General features: G+C 40.4%; 1 protein-coding gene across 3 annotated transcripts in view; it reads right to left on the bottom strand.

Annotated features, from left to right (window-relative positions):
- frem1b (Fras1 related extracellular matrix 1b) overlaps positions 1 to 20453 on the bottom strand; it is a 63602-nt gene that overhangs the window by 11356 nt on the left and 31793 nt on the right. For all 3 annotated transcript variants that reach the window (XM_044361445.1, XM_044361446.1, XM_044361447.1), the window contains 5 exons: positions 16770 to 16911; positions 16437 to 16638; positions 12915 to 13179; positions 5613 to 6039; positions 22 to 223 (listed from right to left, as the gene is read on the bottom strand). In XM_044361445.1, coding sequence (XP_044217380.1) covers positions 22 to 223; positions 5613 to 6039; positions 12915 to 13179; positions 16437 to 16638; positions 16770 to 16911 — 1238 coding nt within the window. The remainder of the gene's footprint in view (positions 1 to 21; positions 224 to 5612; positions 6040 to 12914; positions 13180 to 16436; positions 16639 to 16769; positions 16912 to 20453) is intronic.

Genomic DNA, 20453 nt, shown 5'->3' with positions numbered 1-20453 from the left:
ACTAACAGACAGACAGTCGACCTGTGAGAGCGTTCTCCAGGTAGCCGAAGTGTGGAGGTCTGCTGATGGAGAACTCCAGCTCCTCTGTGGGGCTGTCGGGGTCGGAGGCCTGCAGGTGTTTGGAGGTGATGAAGATGCCGAAGCGTCCGCCGCCCAGATCCACCACCGTGCTGGGACTCCGCCTGGTGGTCAGACTGGGAGGTGTCCGGTCCACTCGATCCACCTGTAGGCAACAGGAGACATTTATAAAAACATTTATTACCGTAAGAACAGAGCAGAGGAGCTGTGAGAACCTGGCTCAGAAGTTCTGGTACTTTTTCAGGTATTTTCAGTTTCTGCTAGTTTCTCTTCTACATTTACTTCTTGAACTTACTGGTTACTTTACATTTCTTCCACCTTCATCCTGTCTGGCTGTCAGCCTGCCTGATGTAACACACACACAAGCACACCTATATGTACATACACATATAATATATATATATACATATAGATATTTATTCATTTATTATAGGTAGGACACATGCACACTGCACTTTACATACACTCATGTTTTATACTCTTCTTGTTGTTTTTGAGGAAGTCTGTCCAGTGTAACAAACAACAAACAAACAAAAAAAATTAATACAAGCAAATCAAACTTATCTGAACTGGTTTAACTCACAGCTACACAGACATCCTCTCATTTCTACTCTTCTTAAACCAACATCAACAACAACGTTGCCTTCCAGTCCATCTCAGCAGAACTGTACTGTATTTCTCACAGGTGTGTCCTTTACTTTATACCAACTGGTGTATGACAATGTCACAAAACACATTAGCACAGCACAGCGTAATCCTCATCACAGGCAACAATAAGTAAGAATCACATAAGATACTAAACCACACATTTGATTCAATTCAACATATCCCCCATGCTTGTCTAACCTATTACATCACTGGCGATGTCAGCGAGAGTTTGAAAGCAGGAAGTCATTGAGGTTACTTCCCCTTTGTCTCCTGTGCTGCGTCTCAAATCGCTTCACTTCTGTACTTACACTTAACATTTTGAGTGCATAAATGTGTTCACAATGAGAAGTGTGCACTGTGATTACCTGCATGGTGCACTCAAAACAGTCAAAAAGTTGAGTGTGGGACAATGGACACTTGGCTACGTAGCGGAAGGGGAGGGACAGCTTTTCAAACTGGAAATGGCGGCCGGGTACGTTGTAACTACGGTGAACATCGCCACATTATACAAATATAAGTTATACATGTGTTTTTTTAGCACTAAGCACCACTATACTGTTGTCGGATATAAGCCATCAGTATGTTTTTTGGGTTAATTTAGCAGTCTGTAATGATTTGATAGCACGAATGCTAACGCTAGCTAATGCTAATTGGTGATCGTCATTTCCGGTAAGTGCACAACGGCTGTGTTTGATTTGAGACAACACTACCCTGTCAAAATTTGCGCGCTACGCCAGTAAGTACACAGTGTACACAGTGTACTACATGAACTAACAGAAGTATTTGAGACACAGCTCTGGAGATCATGGAAGGTACAACAAAACCTGGGATAGCATGTGACAGCAATGCTACATATATGTTATAGATATGTTAGATAAACAAACACATGACAAGTAAAACAAATACACAGTGTAATGGGGACAAATTAACTCTTTTTATCTCTTATTATTGCTTTTATTATTTTAAATTTTTTTTTTTTTCTTACTGCATTGTTGAGGAGCTGAAACAGAAGATTTTTACTGTCTTATACTGGTGTAATGAGATGAAACAATGTAGAAACTTGAACTTGAAACTTAATAATACTAATTTAAAATTACACATTGAATTAAACAAAATATTTTCCAGTGACAAGTAAAATAAAATGCTTCAACAACATTTAGGTTATAATCAGAAAAAAACAGAATAAAAGGAGTAAAAACAATCAGACAGAAATATTCAATCTCTAAAAATAAGATGTATAAAAATAAAAGTATAAAACAGTCAAATGGTCAGACTAATATGTTGAGAATATTGCTGCTTTGCTCTCTGATAATAAACTTTCTCTACATTATGAAATGATGTTGAGTCCAAATTTAGTATCTCTACATTGTCAACTGCCTTGTTTTAGTTCAGTAATATAATATATTTTAGAGATATAACTGCCAATTAAACTGAAAATCTTCTTGGTGTAAGTTAAGTCTCAAAAATCTTGACAAAATACAATAAAATGAATTTCTGTTGTGAGTCCAGATTAAACATTTTTTTCTCTTTGGCTCTGACAGACGTGCAGTTCTGTCGTCCTGCCACCGGAGGTCGCTCCTGTCATGTGTAATAATCAGATCAGAGACTCTTATTGATCTGTCCACAGTATGTAACACACACACACACACACACACACACACACACACACACACACACAGACTGTCAAACTGAAACTGATCAGTTATCAGATTATTAAAACTGTCCCGATTGATTTTTTTTTTTAGTTTAGTTTAATTTCTTTCATTTCCTCTGACTTGTTCATACAGTATTTAATTAAAATGTTGCTGGATGAAACAATCAGTAAATAATATGACATCAGTCAACAATTATTGTGATAATTAACTAACTTTTCACAATAGGGTTCTTTAATATAATAGTACATTTTGGTTTTGGACGGTTTATTGGACAAAAACAACGTTCATTTAAAGATTCTGTTTTCTGACGTTATTCTGACTAAAAGATTAATTGATAATCAAATCATTATAAATTTAAAAATATATATATTTACCTCCAAGTTTCTCTTTCTGTGACTGAAACAGTCAGACAGGAAACTTTTACTTTTACTTCAATTTAATTTCTTCACAGTGTTTTTCTTGTTGTACTTTATGACACCTGCAGCAGTTGATATGAGAAATATCAGGAATTCATTTTTCTTCTCAAAAGAATCTTTTTAGTGACTTTAAAAAAAAAAAAAAAAAAAAAGCCGTCGGACAGATGAACTGTGGATCCCTCTGCTCCTCAGTGTGAAATATTCATGAAGTCTTTGAACACACACACACACACACACACACACACACACACACACACACACACACAGGAGGCAAAACACTCACCTACTGTACATGTCATACACATTTACACCCAACACACACACATTTCAGACCTCAGCTACCTGCAGGGATTAAACAGCACATAGAAAAAGTACCTTTGGACAGTCGAGCAGCACAAACCTGGAACGCTAAGAAACATCACATCTCTGAACCTCTTTCTCCAGATCTATAAAACATTACTGTAAAATCAAACATGCTGTTATAATCTGGAGTAGTGTGGTTATGTCACTGTTTTACTCTTCATCTTGTATGTTTTCTTTTTTATATTCCATCAACCTGCCGGGGAACTGCAGATGAAAATTAGCCTGTAATTTTCTAAATCCGGCACATTTACATGATGGACTCATGTTAATTCATGTGCATTGTCCCTTCTTAAATATAATAAACATAAACATAAACATCCGTCCTATCAGAAAACAGCCTCCAGTCCTCTCAGAGGCTCAGGACAGTCGGCCCGGCCAACGTGTTAGCCACCTGGCTGCCTGTGTGTGTGTGTGTGTGTGTGTGTGTGTGTGTGTGTGTGTGTGAGCAGGTAGCATGCAATGGGGGGGTGGAGGGGGTCAGTCTTGGCTCACCTGCTGCTCTCTGCTTCAAATATTTATCAGTGTACTTCAGTCAGCAGCTTCACCTCTAACATCAACCAGCAGCCTCGACGGGAACAAACATGAGATCTTCTAAATATGCAGATTTCAACTGCTGGATGTCGAGTTCTTCTTCTCTGGCTCTAGCTACAGCGGTGGAAAGTCACTAAGAACATTTACTTAAGTACTGTACTAAAGTAGAGTTTTGAGGTACTTGTGCTTTACTTGAGTATTTCCATGTGATGCTACTTTATACTTAAATATTGTACTTTCTACTCCACTACATTTATTTGCTTCTGGCCAAGAAATTAAAAACTTCAATGCTTTAAAGGTTGAAAATCGATGCAGCAGAAACATAGATGTCATCTTTTTTTATTCCACACACTACCACTACCACTATTCCTACATTACCCACAATGCATACCACTTTTACACATAGATCACCTGGAAACATGCTGAGGTGGAGTTCTGCTGCATCGATTTTGATCCTTTTTTAAAAACTGTCAATAATGAGTCTGACGATGTTATAGGAGTGTCAGTTCTCTTTTAAAGACAAGTTTTCCAGTAATTTACTATTTCCAGGATTGCTATATTGCTGTCAAATTGGCTTTAAAGCAATAATATGTATTTATTCCACAGTAAAATGTCTAAAAACAACTAGACCTATGTTATATATGTTGTTGAGTTGTGTACTTACATTATCCCAAATGTTTCCAACAATGTTCAAACTCAGAGAAATCTGTAATTTAATCAAAGTAACGGACCGTTTCATTTGGTCGCCTGTCGATGGCGTCATACCTCCTCTACCAAAGAGTAAACACACACCAGATGCATACGGCGGCGCTGTGTTTGTCCGCTACAATGGCGTCTACCAAAGAGTAACTTACACACATACAAGATAATACATCGGCGTTGTGGTTGTTCCACACAAACTGTTATAAATGGACTTTTATTCAGTTTTAAGACACATTTTCATGATAAATTTAGGTGGTTTTTAACTTTATCTTTTAGCAGGAAGAAGGATTTTAGTCATTGGACGTCTGGATCTTAAGTTATCAGAGAAATAAACTGGACAAACGTTAGCAGCAGCTCGGCTAACAGCCCCTCCAGGAAGTCCGGTGGTCACCAAACATCGTCGGAGAAATATTGATTTTTTAGGTGAAACAGCTTTAATTAGTATTTTTTTAACGATTTTAATCTGCGTGTGCGTTTGTTTAACACTGGAGTAATCCTATCCCGGTGAAGCTGGTTATTTAACGACGAAAACAACAACTCCCATGATCCCTTGCTACTTCACACCGTCATCAGACTCCATCTTTTGTTATTGTTTTGATTGAGACGCCTAGCGGCTGAAATTACATATTGTGTGTTTAAGTTATTCCTGCTCCTCAGAGGATGAACCGTTTAGGTTTTAATGACCCTCCGGACAAACTTTACATTTTAGCTCCACAACTTTTTTTTATTTTCCAACTCATCAAACTGAAGATACGGTTTTTATCAAACAACAACTAGAAATACCGTCTCACGGTTGTAAGTCTCTGCCGACCAGTCCAGTTGCCGTTTATAGTCTGTCCAGATTCATATAATATTTGTGGTGAAGACTTTAACAGGAATTTAATGAAACAGTCACCACAGTTTCAAGGATTAATGTCACCAGTTCAGTATCCGACCAAATGTGAAATATAGTGACAATCTGCTCTCCTGCTCCTGAGTTATGGCGTTAAATAACAGCCGGAAAAGTGTTTTTGCAGAACATTATGATGTCACAGTGAAGATGACCTTTGACCTTTTGGCTATTAAAATGTCATCACTTCAACATTTTATCCTATTAGACATGCGTGTGCATATGAATTATTGAGTTATGGCCAAAAATGTGTTTTGTGAGGTCACAGTGACCTTGACCTTTGACCTTTGACCACCAAAATCTAGTTAGGAAACACTAACAATGGTTCACCTGTATGTTAAAGACAGCCGGCTCTTCTCTCAGCTGTCCGAACTCCAGGTATCCTCTGTTGTTGCCGTCAGTTGGCAGGAAGTAGAACCTGTCGATCTCCGCCAGGCTGCCCAGGTCGTGCCGGTAAGCCAGGTTCAGGTCGTCCACGTCCGTCTGGGTGAACCTCAGCGGCGGCGGCGACGGCAGCGGGACTCCTCTGAGCAGCAGTCTGCCATAGCGCGGCGGCTGCGTGACGACGTAGCTCAGGTTAGCCACGGCGGTGTCGGGGTCGGTGAGCTGCAGCTGGTCGGCGGTGATGGTCTCTGTGGCGCCGTCCTGCAGCCGGAGGCCGGCGTTACGGTTGAGGGTCGGCGGGATGCGATCGCCGTGTTCGATGGTGAAGTGGAGGATCCCGCTGCGGGACGAGTCGCCGTTGGTGACGACGAAACTAAGAAGAAAAAAATACATTTAATCTGTCGTCATAACAGCTGTTTATAAATCCAGAATTAAAGTTTGTATGTGAAGCCTTTAATGATGTCACAAATCTTTTTATTTCCACAGATCAGAATCATAAATTGTAACTCTATTTTAACTCCAGTATTATATAGTTCACACTTTGTTTAGTTAGTAGATTAAATTATGTGTTTGTGCACATTTATACAGTTTTTAATCTTGCATGAATATACAGTATATAATCTGTACATGTACAGAAATGTAACTAGACATAGATGATGACATGTTAACCTGGTATAATGTTTACAAGACTCAACATCTTAATTTAGCCTTTTGGTGCTAACACTTGCTAATTAGCACTAAACACAACACAGCTGAGGGGAATGTTATTAGTTTTGCAGCTATTTGGTCATAAACCAAATTAAATTTAGTCCAGATGAGGGCGCTACATGAAATGTCAGGAGATCAAAGTCATTATAATTCAATCCTGAGGGGAACAGGACTGTCTGAATGAAATTTCATAGCAACCAATGCAACAGTTTTGAGGAGAAGTCAGGAAATTCCTCCTCTGACAGATGTTGAGGTATTTCAGACCGACATTGTCTTCCATAGAGCCGTGCCGCTCGCATAGCTAAAAAAAACAGTTTGTGGTTTTAGGACGAGCTTCGTGCTGGAACTATCTTGTCAGTCACAGTGAGGATGCAGGTTTGGTACCACGGAGCCTGAACAGAGACTAAAACCTCTTGACTAAAAGCTGGAGATCCAAAATGAGCAAGAAGAGAAGAAAAAATTTCTGTTAATTTTAGGAATGAAGAGCAGGGAGTTTCTTTTCCACTGAGAAATATATAAAAGTCATAAGAGCAACATACGACTCGAGGTGTCGTTTGATTATGAATCATTTAGAATAATTAATCTCATGACTTTCCCTTCAGTAACACTGACAGCAGCGTCAGTCATCAATCACTCACATAAAGGCCTGTTTTCATTTATAGCCTTGGTGAGTATTAGTGTGTGTTCACCAGATCGTCAACACCACACACACACACACACACACACACACACACACACACACACTGTGGTGACAACTGACAGTGCAGTGGACTTGAAAAATGAGGTGTGTGTGTTGTAGATTTTGTCCTCCTCTCAGCCCTCTGCCAACACAATCTGCCTCTCAGCCCTGCAGCTGACAAACTGCCCCGGGCCTCAGCATACCGGCCACCACACACACACACACACACACACACACACACACACACACACACACACTCAGAGGCAGGTCCTGGTGTAACATCTGGCTCCAGTGTCGGCCACATTTGCCCAGGGACGGCAGTCTGTGGCCAGCCAGCGTTGTTGTTATTCTCCTAATAATGCCCATTCATCATCTGCTGTCACGGCAACACACACACACACACACACACGTTGCACAGGTGTGTGTGATTCAGATGTGGACACACCTGAGTCACTATAACAGCCGAGCCTCCAACTCTGTCCCAATACAACACACGTCAATTTATTTTATTGAGCTAATGCTAGGGCTGATACAGCACATTTTCTGTAAATTCAATGAACAGATATGGAAAGGCCTGTTTCTTATTACATTTTGAATGAACCTTTGTGCAAATTTTCAATTCACACTTTTCACTTGGTAAAAGAGGTGTTTGAGTTTGATGAGGGGGCCTAATGTCCGCGGCATAATTTGCAAAATACAGTTTTCTGGTCCGTGTCAGACTTTTCATACCCAAACCCACGTCCATATGACAGAAGTAGCTCCTTTCTTAGGTACGAGCTCCTCGTTGGACTCCTGGACAAAACGTCGTCAAATGACGAAAGATATTGCCGTTAAAAGTGTGATTTGCGACACCACAATATAAACGATATAACATAAAATGAAACGATATACGTGTTTCTATCGTCAAACGATATATATTGACATATCGCACAGCCCTAGCTAATACTGTAACAAATATGGACACTAATCAATCTTAACACCATTAATATGTTTTCAGTGTTACATATAAATACATCAGTCCTGCAGGATTTTGCAGCAATTTTTTTGTGCTTATTGTGGCCGAAATGTTTGATTTTGCGGCAACTTTTCTCAAAAATTGCGATACAGTTTGTGATGTTTTATGTGTGTTTGTGGTAAAATAACTTAAATAATTTTTGAATGTATTTTCTGAATATGAGAACCATGGGCTCAAAGTTATATAAAAACAAAATACTGTACTTGAATCCATTTATAAGCCTGATTATAAATGGATTAATTATTAAATAAACTTTCAGCTAAACTTTAGCACCAAATAAAATCATCAATAACGTCATTAAAATAAATCCATTAACATAAAAATATAGTTTCATGTTTATGTTTGAGGTAGATTACGTCCATCTTTGCTGTCTGAACAACATCAGCTTGTATTCTTCTGACTGACTGAGTCAAATCTCATTTGGGAACATTTGAGAACATTTGGGAACATTTGGGAACATTTGGGAACATTTGGAAACATTTGGGAACATTTGGAGACATTTGGAGACATTTGGGAACATTTGGGAACATTTGGAAACATTTGGGAACATTTGGGAACATTTGGAAACATTTGGGAACATTTGGAAACATTTGGGAACATTTGAGAACATTTGGGAACATTTGGAAACATTTGGGAACATTTGAGAACATTTGGAAACATTTAGGAACATTTGGGATCATTTGGGAACATTTGAGAACATTTGGGAACATTTGGGAATTGTGTTGCTCGTCTAATGGCGTCGTTTTTGTTGGCAGGTGAGATTTGTCCGTCTTCCACCTGAATGCGCCTGAATCTTTGCTGAATGCCGCGATGACATCAGTTTCCAGCACACCAAACGCCACGATCGCTCAAAACCACGAGCGGTCCGTTGAGTTGGCCGTTTCATGTGGAAAAGTTGTGGTAATTTAGCAAAACTGAAATCTTGAATTTGCGTGAATTATTGCGCTCACAAAATCACAATTTCCTGGAGGGACTGATAACTGTATTAAAACTCTTTATCAACTCGACTCCATTCACTCAACTATAGATTCAGATGCGGGACGCTTTATGCCTTCGTTAATCTGATGGCAGTTTAACATGTTGGTCTCATGTCTGTTGAGTCAATCTTCCTCAGTGGAACCAGAAACATTTGTTCAACACTTTGAACACGACACTAAACAGATCTAACATCACCGTAATACGTTTATTATCTCAATCTTCATGTCTGATGCACAAATAAAATAACTTTAATAAACTCTGATGGCCCTGATGGCCCTTAGCCCCCCTACTTCCGGCGCCAGTGCCTCTACTTCCTCCTTGAGATGACGCCATGTTTGCACATGCCCACAAACAGCCGTCCGTTCTGTAACCTTTGTTGCTAAGGTGGTTGCTAAGGTGGTTGCTAGGGTGTTTCCATGTGTTGCTCACTCTAATATTTCAGATCACGTTTTTTTCTACCTTGCCGACAAGCTTATGTCAGTTCATCACGCATGCCCATAAAAGGCCGTCCATTATGTTGCCCTCATGCTAAGGTGGTTGCTAAGATGGTTGCTAAGATTGTTGCTAAGGTAGTTGCTAAGGTTGTTGCTAAGGTGTTTCCATGTGTTGTTCAGCTCCAACATGTACGGATGGATTTGACAAATTGACATTTGGAGTAAAGAAGGAGAAAAAGAAGTGAAATCCTGCTACTATAGTTTGTTTACGTAGCCTCCGGAGCCGGAGGAAGCTTCCTGAAAGCTGACCAATCAGAACAGAGTGGGCTCATCAGGAGGCGGGCCTTAAAGAGACAGGAGCTAAAACGGCCTGTTTCAGACAGAGGCTGAACTGAGGGGCTGCATAAAGGACCAGTAGAAGATAAATAAGCAGTTTTTAACTGGAAATCATGCAAAGATATTCCAGTAGAGCCCCAGAATATAAACATAGAGCTGGAAATGTGCATGAAATGTGTCCTTTAAGACTTAAAAACACTAAAATAAGTTAATATTTCAAGTAAAAATAATTCTTCTTCCTCCTCATCCAACATTTTAACTACTATTTCTTTTAATGTCTGTCTGTAAAGATCATTAATGTAAAACGCCATCACTTTAACAGACAAACAATGTTACATATTCCATCTCTGGAAGGCTTTTGTCTTCCTACCTGAACACTCGTCTCTCTGTCCGTCTGCTTTTCTGTCTGTCAGTCTTTCAGTCTTGGCTGTGATCTGACCGTCTTTCAGAGCCAGATAGCCAGCCGGTCGGGGCAACAGAGGTCTGGGTGACAAACCCGGGGTCTGCACACACTCCAGGTCACACACACACCAACACACCACCCCCCCCCTTAAAAAAAAAACCCTGCCGCCGGCCAAATTGGCTGGAAAAGCAGATAAACATACTGCAGCAGAAAAAGCCTCTCGTCTCCTGACACTGACGTTTTTTTTTTCTCTTCTCGTCTCGGTGCCCAGTTTTCTCTCGTCGGCCAAATGTTGTGTGTGATACTTTTTTGGGGCGCGGTGCTGACAGAAATATCCTCCTCTCACAATATGTAGGCAGATAATTTTGCCATTTATTCTTCTGATGTGTGCATAATTTCATGCTGTGCTGCAAAACAGCTTCACTTAGCCGAGAGGGCCAAAGTCAAAGAGAACAGCTGCTCGACACCAACAGAAACAATCGTCTTACTCTGGTTTATATGTGCAGATTTTGTTAGTAAAGTCTTTTATTATGGACTTAAAATATTGGGTCAAATTATTACTATTATTTTTTTATGAATGTATTTTTAGCCTGTTGTTTGCACCATCCTTTAGTTTTGTATTCTACATTTATTTTGAGTTGTCTTATTTACCAAAAATAGCATCTTGGGCACAATAATGTCTTTCTGGATACATAAACTTTTAATGGACCTTGTTAAAAACTACCACAGACACACTAAAAAGAACCTGAATCACAGATAAAATGGAAAAGAAATGAACAAAAAGTATAAAAGGCATTTAAAACATATTAAAACTGATTAAAATCAATCATTGATGGTGTGTCTGCCTCCAGCCTGTAGCTCTGGAATAAAGATTTAACAGGTTTGTTTCTATCCACCAGTTTTTATTTGCATTTTCAATTTGCAAAAAACAAAATAACAACCTGAGTTCTTCTTGTCTGAGGTGTAAAAGTTTAGCACCACCGACTGTTTATCTTGATGAACCAACTCCAAACATTCACATAACAGTAGAAGTTATAGTTTGCACTACATTTGGATGAAAATCTGGTTTTTGTTCATATTGTGAGTTTGATGACTGATGATGTTTTAAAACTTTGGGTTTGAGGTCTTTACTTCCTTTTGCAGGATACTTAGATATCGACAGACAGCCAAAGCGCAAAACCTCCTATCTGCAGAATTTCCTGATTGGTGGATTTAACTTTGGATGATGAGAACAAGGAAGGATGCTCATATTCAATCTGTCTGCAAGATAATCAAGATAATCAAGATAATCCCGCCCTTCGTTGTGACAGAAAAGTCACACAACAAAACAAAAACACAATGCAGAGTCCCTGGATGTGTAGAGAGGCTACAGCACGAATCACTGAACATTCATCTCCAGCGGACGAGGAAGCAAACACACTGAATTTAAGGAATTCTAGTTTACTACAATGTAATAACTATTACATTTACTACGTCTTTTTACCTGAAAACAAACTTGTAGAACCTCTTCCAACTTGCACCAAGTGCAAAAGCTCCTATCTGCACATTGCGAGGCATTAATATCTAGTCAGTATTAACACATAATATAATAATATAATCCAAAAACAGTGTATTATGTGTTGGGTATAGGTTTTGCTCTTCGGCCGTCGATATGCCGTCATTTGGCGTGTGAGAAGCACTTGATCTGTATGTCTATAAGTTTTCAACACACAGTAAATATCTGTATATGAACAGATAAAGAAGTGTCAGGGTTTTTATGGATTTTTACTTCCATTTTGCATCAACATGTTCTGAGTTCCCGTTATGCTTTCTGTTCACCTGAGCCCAGTTTTTCTGCACCATAAAGTCACGTTGTTTCAGCTCCAGCAGCTCCTGTCTGCACTGTAACTATGGATGTACAGACATCTATCACTGAGTTACTGTTGATGCTGAAGAAAACATGTAAACATGATTATGAGGCCACATCAGAAGTTATAAGAAGCGTTTTTGGACATGTTTATGACGTCTATGTGTTCAGCACGTCTCAGAATTATTAGAATTAAAGACTCTTATATGAAGAGATGAGGTTTTTTATGTAAATTGCATTAATCAGGTTCAAAGAGTTAATTGTTTGAAAGCATCTGCTGTCTTTGGGTTGGGAAAGAGTTTGTGAAACGGCCTCAAAAATGCGTCACATACAGTGTGTTTCTAAAATAAAACAGATTAAAATGATCAACCTTCTTGTAACCATAAACTGTATAAAAATAATGATTTGTGGACTTCCTGTTTTGAAGCCTCCAGTTTGGCATTTTGACTGTCGCCATCTTGGTTTTTTTGGAGCCAGAAGTGATGAGAAGTGACCATACTTGGACGAGAGGATAGAACGTCCAACTACAGCACCTCACTAAGGTCACTACTACTACTACCTAAAGCAGACGCTGCTTTATCGTCTATTTTACTCTAAATGGGGCCATAATTTACAAAATGAACATCACGCTGTGTTGAAGAAGACTTGAAACTATCCATTAAGACCATAAACTCATTAGGAAACTGTTTAATGAGGTAATAAACCAAGTCTCATAGATTTCCAGACAATCAGATTTATTTTTGGAGCCAGTGGAGTCGCCCCCTGCTGGCCGTTAGAGAGAATGCAGGTTTGAGGCTCTTCCACATTGGTTTCACTTTTCTGTTTAATGTAACGTGTCTGATGTCTCACCTGAAGGAGTCGGTCTGGGCGTCGTGGCTGTTGTCGTGCGTGTAACACACTCGGTGCGCGGCTACGTCCAGCTGCGTGAAGGTGATCAGCGGGACGCCGGGCTGCTGGACGGCGTGGACGAGGCCGTGACGAGGCGGGACGGACACCGTGTAGATCAGCTCCTCCGGACGTCCCGCCAAGTCCGACGCCAGCAGGATGTCGGTGTTCAGGACGACGCGCTGCCCCTCCATCAGATGCACTGCCTTGCTCAGCAGCACTATGTCACCTGGAGGGCAAAGGTCAAAGAGGGAGACTTTAGTTGTATCATATGTTTGTTATTAGCAGTTGACATGTTTATATATCTTGTGTTTATTTTATTATTGGCACGTACAGTATGATTATTGGTTATTCTAATTTTCTTCTGTAAGTTTTTCTTCTTTGATAAATATATTATTGAGTTTTATGTTTTTTTATGTCTAAACTAAACTAATCTTTATGGTTTATGGAGGGTTGGAGCAGTGTTTAGCTGCTAAATGTGGAAATTCATTCACATTTACTGTATTTTGAATGTTAAAAAACTGGTGAACATCAGATTTAAAAAATCAATAAAACAAAAATTTGGGTAACACTTTGTTTTCCTGGAAATTTTCTGCGTAATTTGCAAGTATTTATTATTGTAAATGTTTGAAAAGTTAAGTCAGTTTATCTAGTGATGCCCACTAATTATATTTGGATTCATATGTTGTTGTTCATTTGCAAAAAATCTTACTAAATTAGACTCTTAACAATTCTTTAACTGACCGATATTCACTCAGTTTTCAGTGTGTAGTTTTGTGTGTCAAACTACATATTAGCTTATTAGGTTGTTTCTTAAAAACTCGAATAAAGAAATGTCCTGAGAAATAAACACAGCAGCTACTTTTAGCTGAAATTACTGAAAAACTTTCCTGGACAGCAAGTGATCAACAAAATAAAGTGTTTCAAAAATTGTGTTTTTAAGAAACAACTTAATGCTAAAATGTAGTTTGACGCATAAAACTACACACAGAAAAGTATTTTTTTCTGTCCGTCAAAGAATTATTAAGAATCTAATTTATTATTATTATTTATTTGCAAATTAAGAACTGCATATGGACCCAAATATAATGAGCTGTGGCCTACCAGCTTAACACTTTCTTAATTTTTCTCATAATTTGTAACAAATTGCACCACTTTTTCAGTAAAATGTCCTTGAAGTTCAAGTATAAAATTAAAGGACCTGTAAAATAAACATTCAATTTTAAAAAACTTGTTTGTTGATATTGTAAAGAGACTCTGGATGAAAGAGTCCACTGACTGGCACACGTTTAAGGGGACATATTATAGAAAGTGAGATTTCCATTTGTTTTCTGATTATAAAGCAGGTCGCCGTGCTGTTTAAATACTGTCAAAGTATTAAAACGCTCAGTCCACTGACACACAGTTCATATTCAGAAACTAAACTGTGCCTTTAAACCAGCCATTTGGACCACTGTAAGATTTCAACTGTATGCTCAGCGTCTGCCCCGCCAAACGAGACCCCGCGCCCCCCCCTGAAAGAAACAAAATATGTTTATTTATATTATCTATCTAATTTATCATTTCATTTCAGCTCAGTGTGAGAGTCTCTACTGTTCCCCTCCTCTGCTCCGCTCTCTGTGTTTCACTGAGGGCGGGGCTTAACCCCTCCACACACACACACACAGAGCGGAGCAGAAGAGAGACAGACACACGGAGGAAATGCTGCACAGTTGTTGGATATCAGGAAACACATTTGTCATTTCACAGCCCTCCAAAGGCAATCACAATTTACTAGTGAGTTTTATCCAGAGTCCTGCTTTTACTAAGCTACAGTAGGTTACAATCCATTACCTGTGATTGGCCTGGGTATGCGTCACTCAAAAAACAGTCAGCCAATCAGAAGAAAGGGGCATTATTTAGACTGAATGAGACAGAGGGGCTGCATTCATGGTTTGTACAGCTGTAATTAGGTGTTTTTTGACTATAAAAACATGCAAATGTTTGAAAATAGACCACAAAAAGGAGCATAATATGACCTCTTTAAAGTACAGTAAAGAGACAGCTGATGGGAACAGAACTGATTTAAGTTCAACTTGGCAAACTGACACATCTAAACAGGCCAAAGTGTCTCAGTTGTTTGGAGCATTGTTAGAGGAGGAGGAGGAGGAGGAGGAAGAGGAGGAGAACCCAGAGGAGTGAGGAGCACCCAGAGGGGGACGAGCCAACGCCACTCCACAGCTGCTCCACCACCTCCCCTCCGTTAATTATTCACCGGCTGAGGAGGTCGACCGTTTCTCACCTCGGCTCCTCCAGGATCAGAGGGCCCGGAGCCAGAAGGGCCGAGGCCTCGCCGCTGCCGTGTTCACCCGACTGGCAAAGCTGGCACGGCGAGCGGCGGGGAGGGGACGCTCAATAATGTATGAACCTGGACCGGCCGGCGGGACCACAGAGGGCTGAGGTGTGTGAAGGTGCAGAGTCAGAGTGTGTGTTTGTGTGTGAAGCACATTCTTCTTATTGTTGTTGTCGTGTAAAAACTTAATGTTCTAACTTTGTTTAAAGGTATGTGTGCTCTTTTTGGTTTGACCCTTTATATATTTATACATTTGTGATATTTTGCTTTTAATAAATGAGTTAAAGGGGACATATCGTGCTTTTTGTGTTTTTCTGTTTATTTATATCCTGTTCTGATGTCAGATGTCAAACATGGTTAAAGATCCCAAACTTGACCTCAACCTGCTCTGAACGCTTCGTTTGTGACGTCTTTTTCTTCCTTGCCGACAAGCTTATTCATAAGGCTAAGGTGGTTGCTAAGGTGGTTGCTAGGGTGTTTCCATGTGTTGCTCACTCTCATATTTCAGATCACGTTTTTTTCTACCTTGCCGACAAGCTTATGTCAGTTCGTCACGCATGCCCATAAAAGGCCGTCCATTATGTTGCCCTCATGCTAAGGTGGTTGCTAAGGTGGTTGCTAAGGTGGTTGCTAAGGTGTTTCCATGTGTTGTTCAGCTCCAACATGTACGGATGGATTTGAGAAGTTGACATTTGGAGTAAAGAAGGAGAAAAAGAAGTGAAATCCTGCTACTATAGTTTGTTTACGTAGCCTCCGGAGCCGGAGGAAGCTTCCTGAAAGCTGACCAATCAGAACAGAGTGGGCTCATCAGGAGGCGGGGCCTTAAAGAGACAGGAGCTAAAACGGCCTGTTTCAGACAGAGGCTGAACTGAGGGGCTGCATAAAGGACCAGTAGAAGATAAATAAGGAGTTTTTAACTGGAAATCATGCAAAGATATTCCAGTAGAGCCCCAGAATATAAATATAGAGCTGGAAATGTGCAGAATATGTCCTCTTTAAGTGGAGACGGCAAATCACAACAGATAAGATTCTGGTCAGAATAATAACTGAGGACAATATGAAAATATATGTGATTTCTAATTAGAGTGTCTAAAGAATTCAACCTCATCACTGCTATACTCTGAGTCTTTCTTACGACGGATTTGACCTCTGACCTTTCTGCACGGTGTGGACGGAGATGAAGAAGCTCTGCGCAGGACTCTCGTTGTCCAGGTCGCTGAGGGTGAAGCGGAAGCTGTCGTGACCTTTGAACCCGGCGGCGTTGGCGGCGTTGTGCGTGTACCACAGACGGTTCATCTCCACGTCGTCCTGTGTGAAGTTCTGAAAGGCCGACAGCTCGGTCCAACCCGACTCCGTCTGCAGACGAGCCGCACGGATCAGACAAGTAGCAGATGATAAAACAACTTCTGATTTTTAACTTCCTGGATTTTATTGTATTATTTTAGTTTGAGCAGGTTAAATATCCTCGCAAGATATATAAAACGCACCTTCAGCTGCAGTTTGCCGAAGCGCGGCGCAGCGTTGAGGAAGTAGTACACCTGGCCGGGGGGCGTATCCAGGTCCTCGGCCTCCAGGACGACGCTGGAGATCACCCTGCGCTCGCCAGAGTCCACCTCCAACCCTGCGTTCCTGAAACACCAACAAAGAAGACAACAATTAGAAACTGAAGGAGCGCAGCGAGAAGTGAAGTTCTCATATTATGTAGTGAGAAAATAAATTGAACATAGAGCAGATTGTGGAGAACTGTTTTGTGCATAAAGGTCACAGAATGATGCTCATCAACCAACACTAAAGTTTTCAGTTTATCATCATGAGACAAAGAAAGCAGCAAATCCTCAAAACTGAAGATATGAAACTAGTGAAAATAGTTGTTGGTTATTTTTCTGTTTATTGATTTAAGCTCAGCTCCTGGCTACAGGAGCCCTTTAGCTCAAACTTGCAGCCATGTAGATGGACGTCTGATCACGTTCCCGCCATGAACGAACCGCTCCAGCGTTGGTTTGTGACCGGACTGAGACCACTTCCTCTAAAGCATATGAGTCAAGCTCAAGGCTCGCCACGTCATTTCATGTGGCTCGCAAGAGAAAAAGGTCTGATTGTAAAAAAAAAAAAAGTCAAAAGCGGGCATTGACCGAAAACTACATTTCCCACAATGCATGCTGATTATGTTACCCACGAGGTGACGGCATCCCGCTGCTAGACTGCAACGTATCAACATCAATGTGATTTTCCCAACAAGTGGAATTGAGAAATATAAATAATGAGCCCAAAATGTCCAGAAAGAGAAGAACTGATGCAGACGGAAGCAAGAAAGACGTGAAGAAGAAAACATGTTTGTGCTTCAAGGAGAAAAACCGGTTCATCTTCTGTGTTCTGAGGCGTCTGTGGTCAAAGAGAACGATCTACCAAACACAGAGCTGAGGATGCCAAAAACAGCCTTCAAGAAAAACAACAAATTGTCCAAGAACTAAAAGGCAAACTGCGATAATAATAATAATAATAATAATAATAATAATAATAATTAGCAACAAGTTATTAATAATAATAAGTTGTGTTTGATGTTATTTTTCTTTATTCTCTTGGATAGTTTGATCGTTGATCATGTGGGTTTCATAGCCTGACAAATTAAAAAGCAACAAACAAACTTTTTTTTTTTTTACATCTATGCAAATATATATATATAATATTTGTAAGTTGAATAAGTAATACATTCAGAGTTATTGAACATTAAGGAGTAGTTACATTTAAAAGTTATGCTGATGTGGCCCTCGGTGAAGATGAGTTTGAGCTAAAGGGATTCAGATCTGCCCAAATGAATCACACCAACCAGAGTCCCATTAAACCAGACTGAACATACTCCACAGAGGCAGGATGAACGTGACGGGTGGAGGTGAGGGATGAAATAATTGAACTCATGGTTCTGGACGGTGGGGAAAGTGAAGGTGAGGCAAAGATACTGTGTGAGGTGATGAAGAGTCAAAAAGCCTCTTCCTCCTTCTCAGAGTCATAACTCTCTGAACACACAGACATGAAACACATACTGACGTCATTCAGTGTGACTTAGACTCCCTGATGATTCATTATCTCTGATGTCATCACCAATAAACCTCCATAAATCCCTTTTAGAGATCAGAGAAAAAAAGAGGCTGCTGACATTCTTCAGTATCACAGTAATCAGTGATGATAGTTGTCTGAACATCAGGAAGCTGCTAACAGCTGATTCACATGACTTTTAATGGAGTTACAACAGCCCATCTGATGAGCTTTTACGGCGTCTTTCTCTCCTGATGATTTGTTGATATGTTGGTGTTTTCATGTAAACATCCGTCAGATTACTGAAAACATTCCTGTGGCAGAAAGAAAAAAGAAAAACCACTTAAACATCTTACCAACACGCCTATTTTTATGCACAATACTCAAAATATAAAGGTTCTTGTTCTGCAACTCTTTAAATTTTACAACCAAAACATCAGCATGAGTATAAAAACTGAACCAAAGTTACAGAAGTTTTATTTAACAGGTTGAAATACCAGGAACAGCGAGATCACTGAAAAACATACTGGACAGCAGGTAATGTTAAAATCACCACACCTCCCAGTACCAGTACCAGTACCAGTCAAAGGTTTGGACACACTTTCTCATTGAATCGAATGGGAAGATCCTTTAACGTGATACAAGCAGGAAGAAAGTTTGAGTGCCAGGAGGTTTTTCCAGTGTGATCATGGAGATGTGGGGTGGTGGTGTGGGTGGTGTTGGATGTTATGGGGGGTGGTGGGGCGGGTGTTGGGGGGGTTGAACATCAGAAACCGTCTGGCTGCTTCCTCACTCGGAACTAAAATCCACGCAGGAGAGAAGCTGCCACGTCCATCCTGCAGGAAACGCAAAAACAAGGAAGCCGGCATCTGCCAAGTCTCCACGTTACTTCCACCTCGGCGGCCTTTACAGTACCAGCTCGGCCTGTGCCAACGCACCCACGCACACCCACAGCTGATCTGGGGGACAGGGACGTGTGTGTGTGTGTGTGTGTGTGTGTGTGTGTGTGTGTGTGTGTGTGTGATGGGACAGAATGAGGAAACCCAGTCAAGGATGCAAATTCCCAATCACTCGTTCAAATGAAAATATTATGGGTGGGGAGGAGGAGGGGTAGAATACGCAGATTCTCTGTGTAGTCACCCACTCAAGCAAGGCGACCCGCCACATGTGCACACACACACAGGTTACCCCCCCCCGCCCCCCGGTCCCATGTTGACTCCCCCGACCTCGTCACGTCCTGCTGGGTTTCTCTGCTCTGGATTTCAGATTATTTCACAGCAGCAGCAGCAGACGACACTTCTGCTAATTACATTAAATTCCTGTTGATCCACGTCACAGAGAATCAACATAAAACAACAAATTTAACTGTAAAACAAGATGTTTGATACAATTTATAGGCAATTTATTTTGTTTTAAGCAACTAACTATTATTTTGCTTGTGATTATGGATCTCATGAATGTTTAGTAAAAGATTAAAGCTGCAACAATTTGTCAAATAATCAATTAGTTGCCAACTATTAAATCAATCTGCAACTATTTTGTTTTTTATTAATTGTTTTGAGTCATTTTTAAGACAAAAAAGTCCAAATTCTCTGATTCCAGCTGCCGCTAGGCGTCTCAATCAAAACAATAACAACAGACGGAGTGTGATGACGGTGTGAAGTAGCAAGGGATCATGGGAGTTGTTGTCTTCGTCGTTAAATAACCAGCTTCACCGGGATAGGATTACTCCAGTGTTCATCATTCAGGATGTTTTTACCTGCAGAGGTCTCCTCCTCTCCAGAACAAACGGACCCGGAGATTACAGGTAAAAACACTGAATAAAACTGTTTCAGTTATACCTAAATAAATCAGTGTTTCTCCAACGATGTACGGCGACCACCGGACGTCCGGTACGGGCTGTTAGCCGAGCTGCTGCTAACACTTGTTCGGTTTATTTATCTTATCTGCAGAGGTCTCCTCCTCTCCAAAAACAAATGTACACACAGATTAAAATCGTTAAAATACTAATAAAAGCTGTTTCACTTAAAAAATCAATATTTCTCTGATGATGTTTGGTGACCACCGGACTTCCTGGAGGGGCTGTTAGCCGAGCTGCTGCTAACGTTTGTCCAGTTTATTTCTCTGATAACTTAAGA

The sequence above is a fragment of the Thunnus albacares genome, chromosome 9 (genome assembly GCF_914725855.1).
Source record: "Thunnus albacares chromosome 9, fThuAlb1.1, whole genome shotgun sequence".
Lineage (NCBI taxonomy): Eukaryota > Metazoa > Chordata > Actinopteri > Scombriformes > Scombridae > Thunnus > Thunnus albacares.
This window is presented reverse-complemented; position numbering and strand designations above follow the sequence as displayed.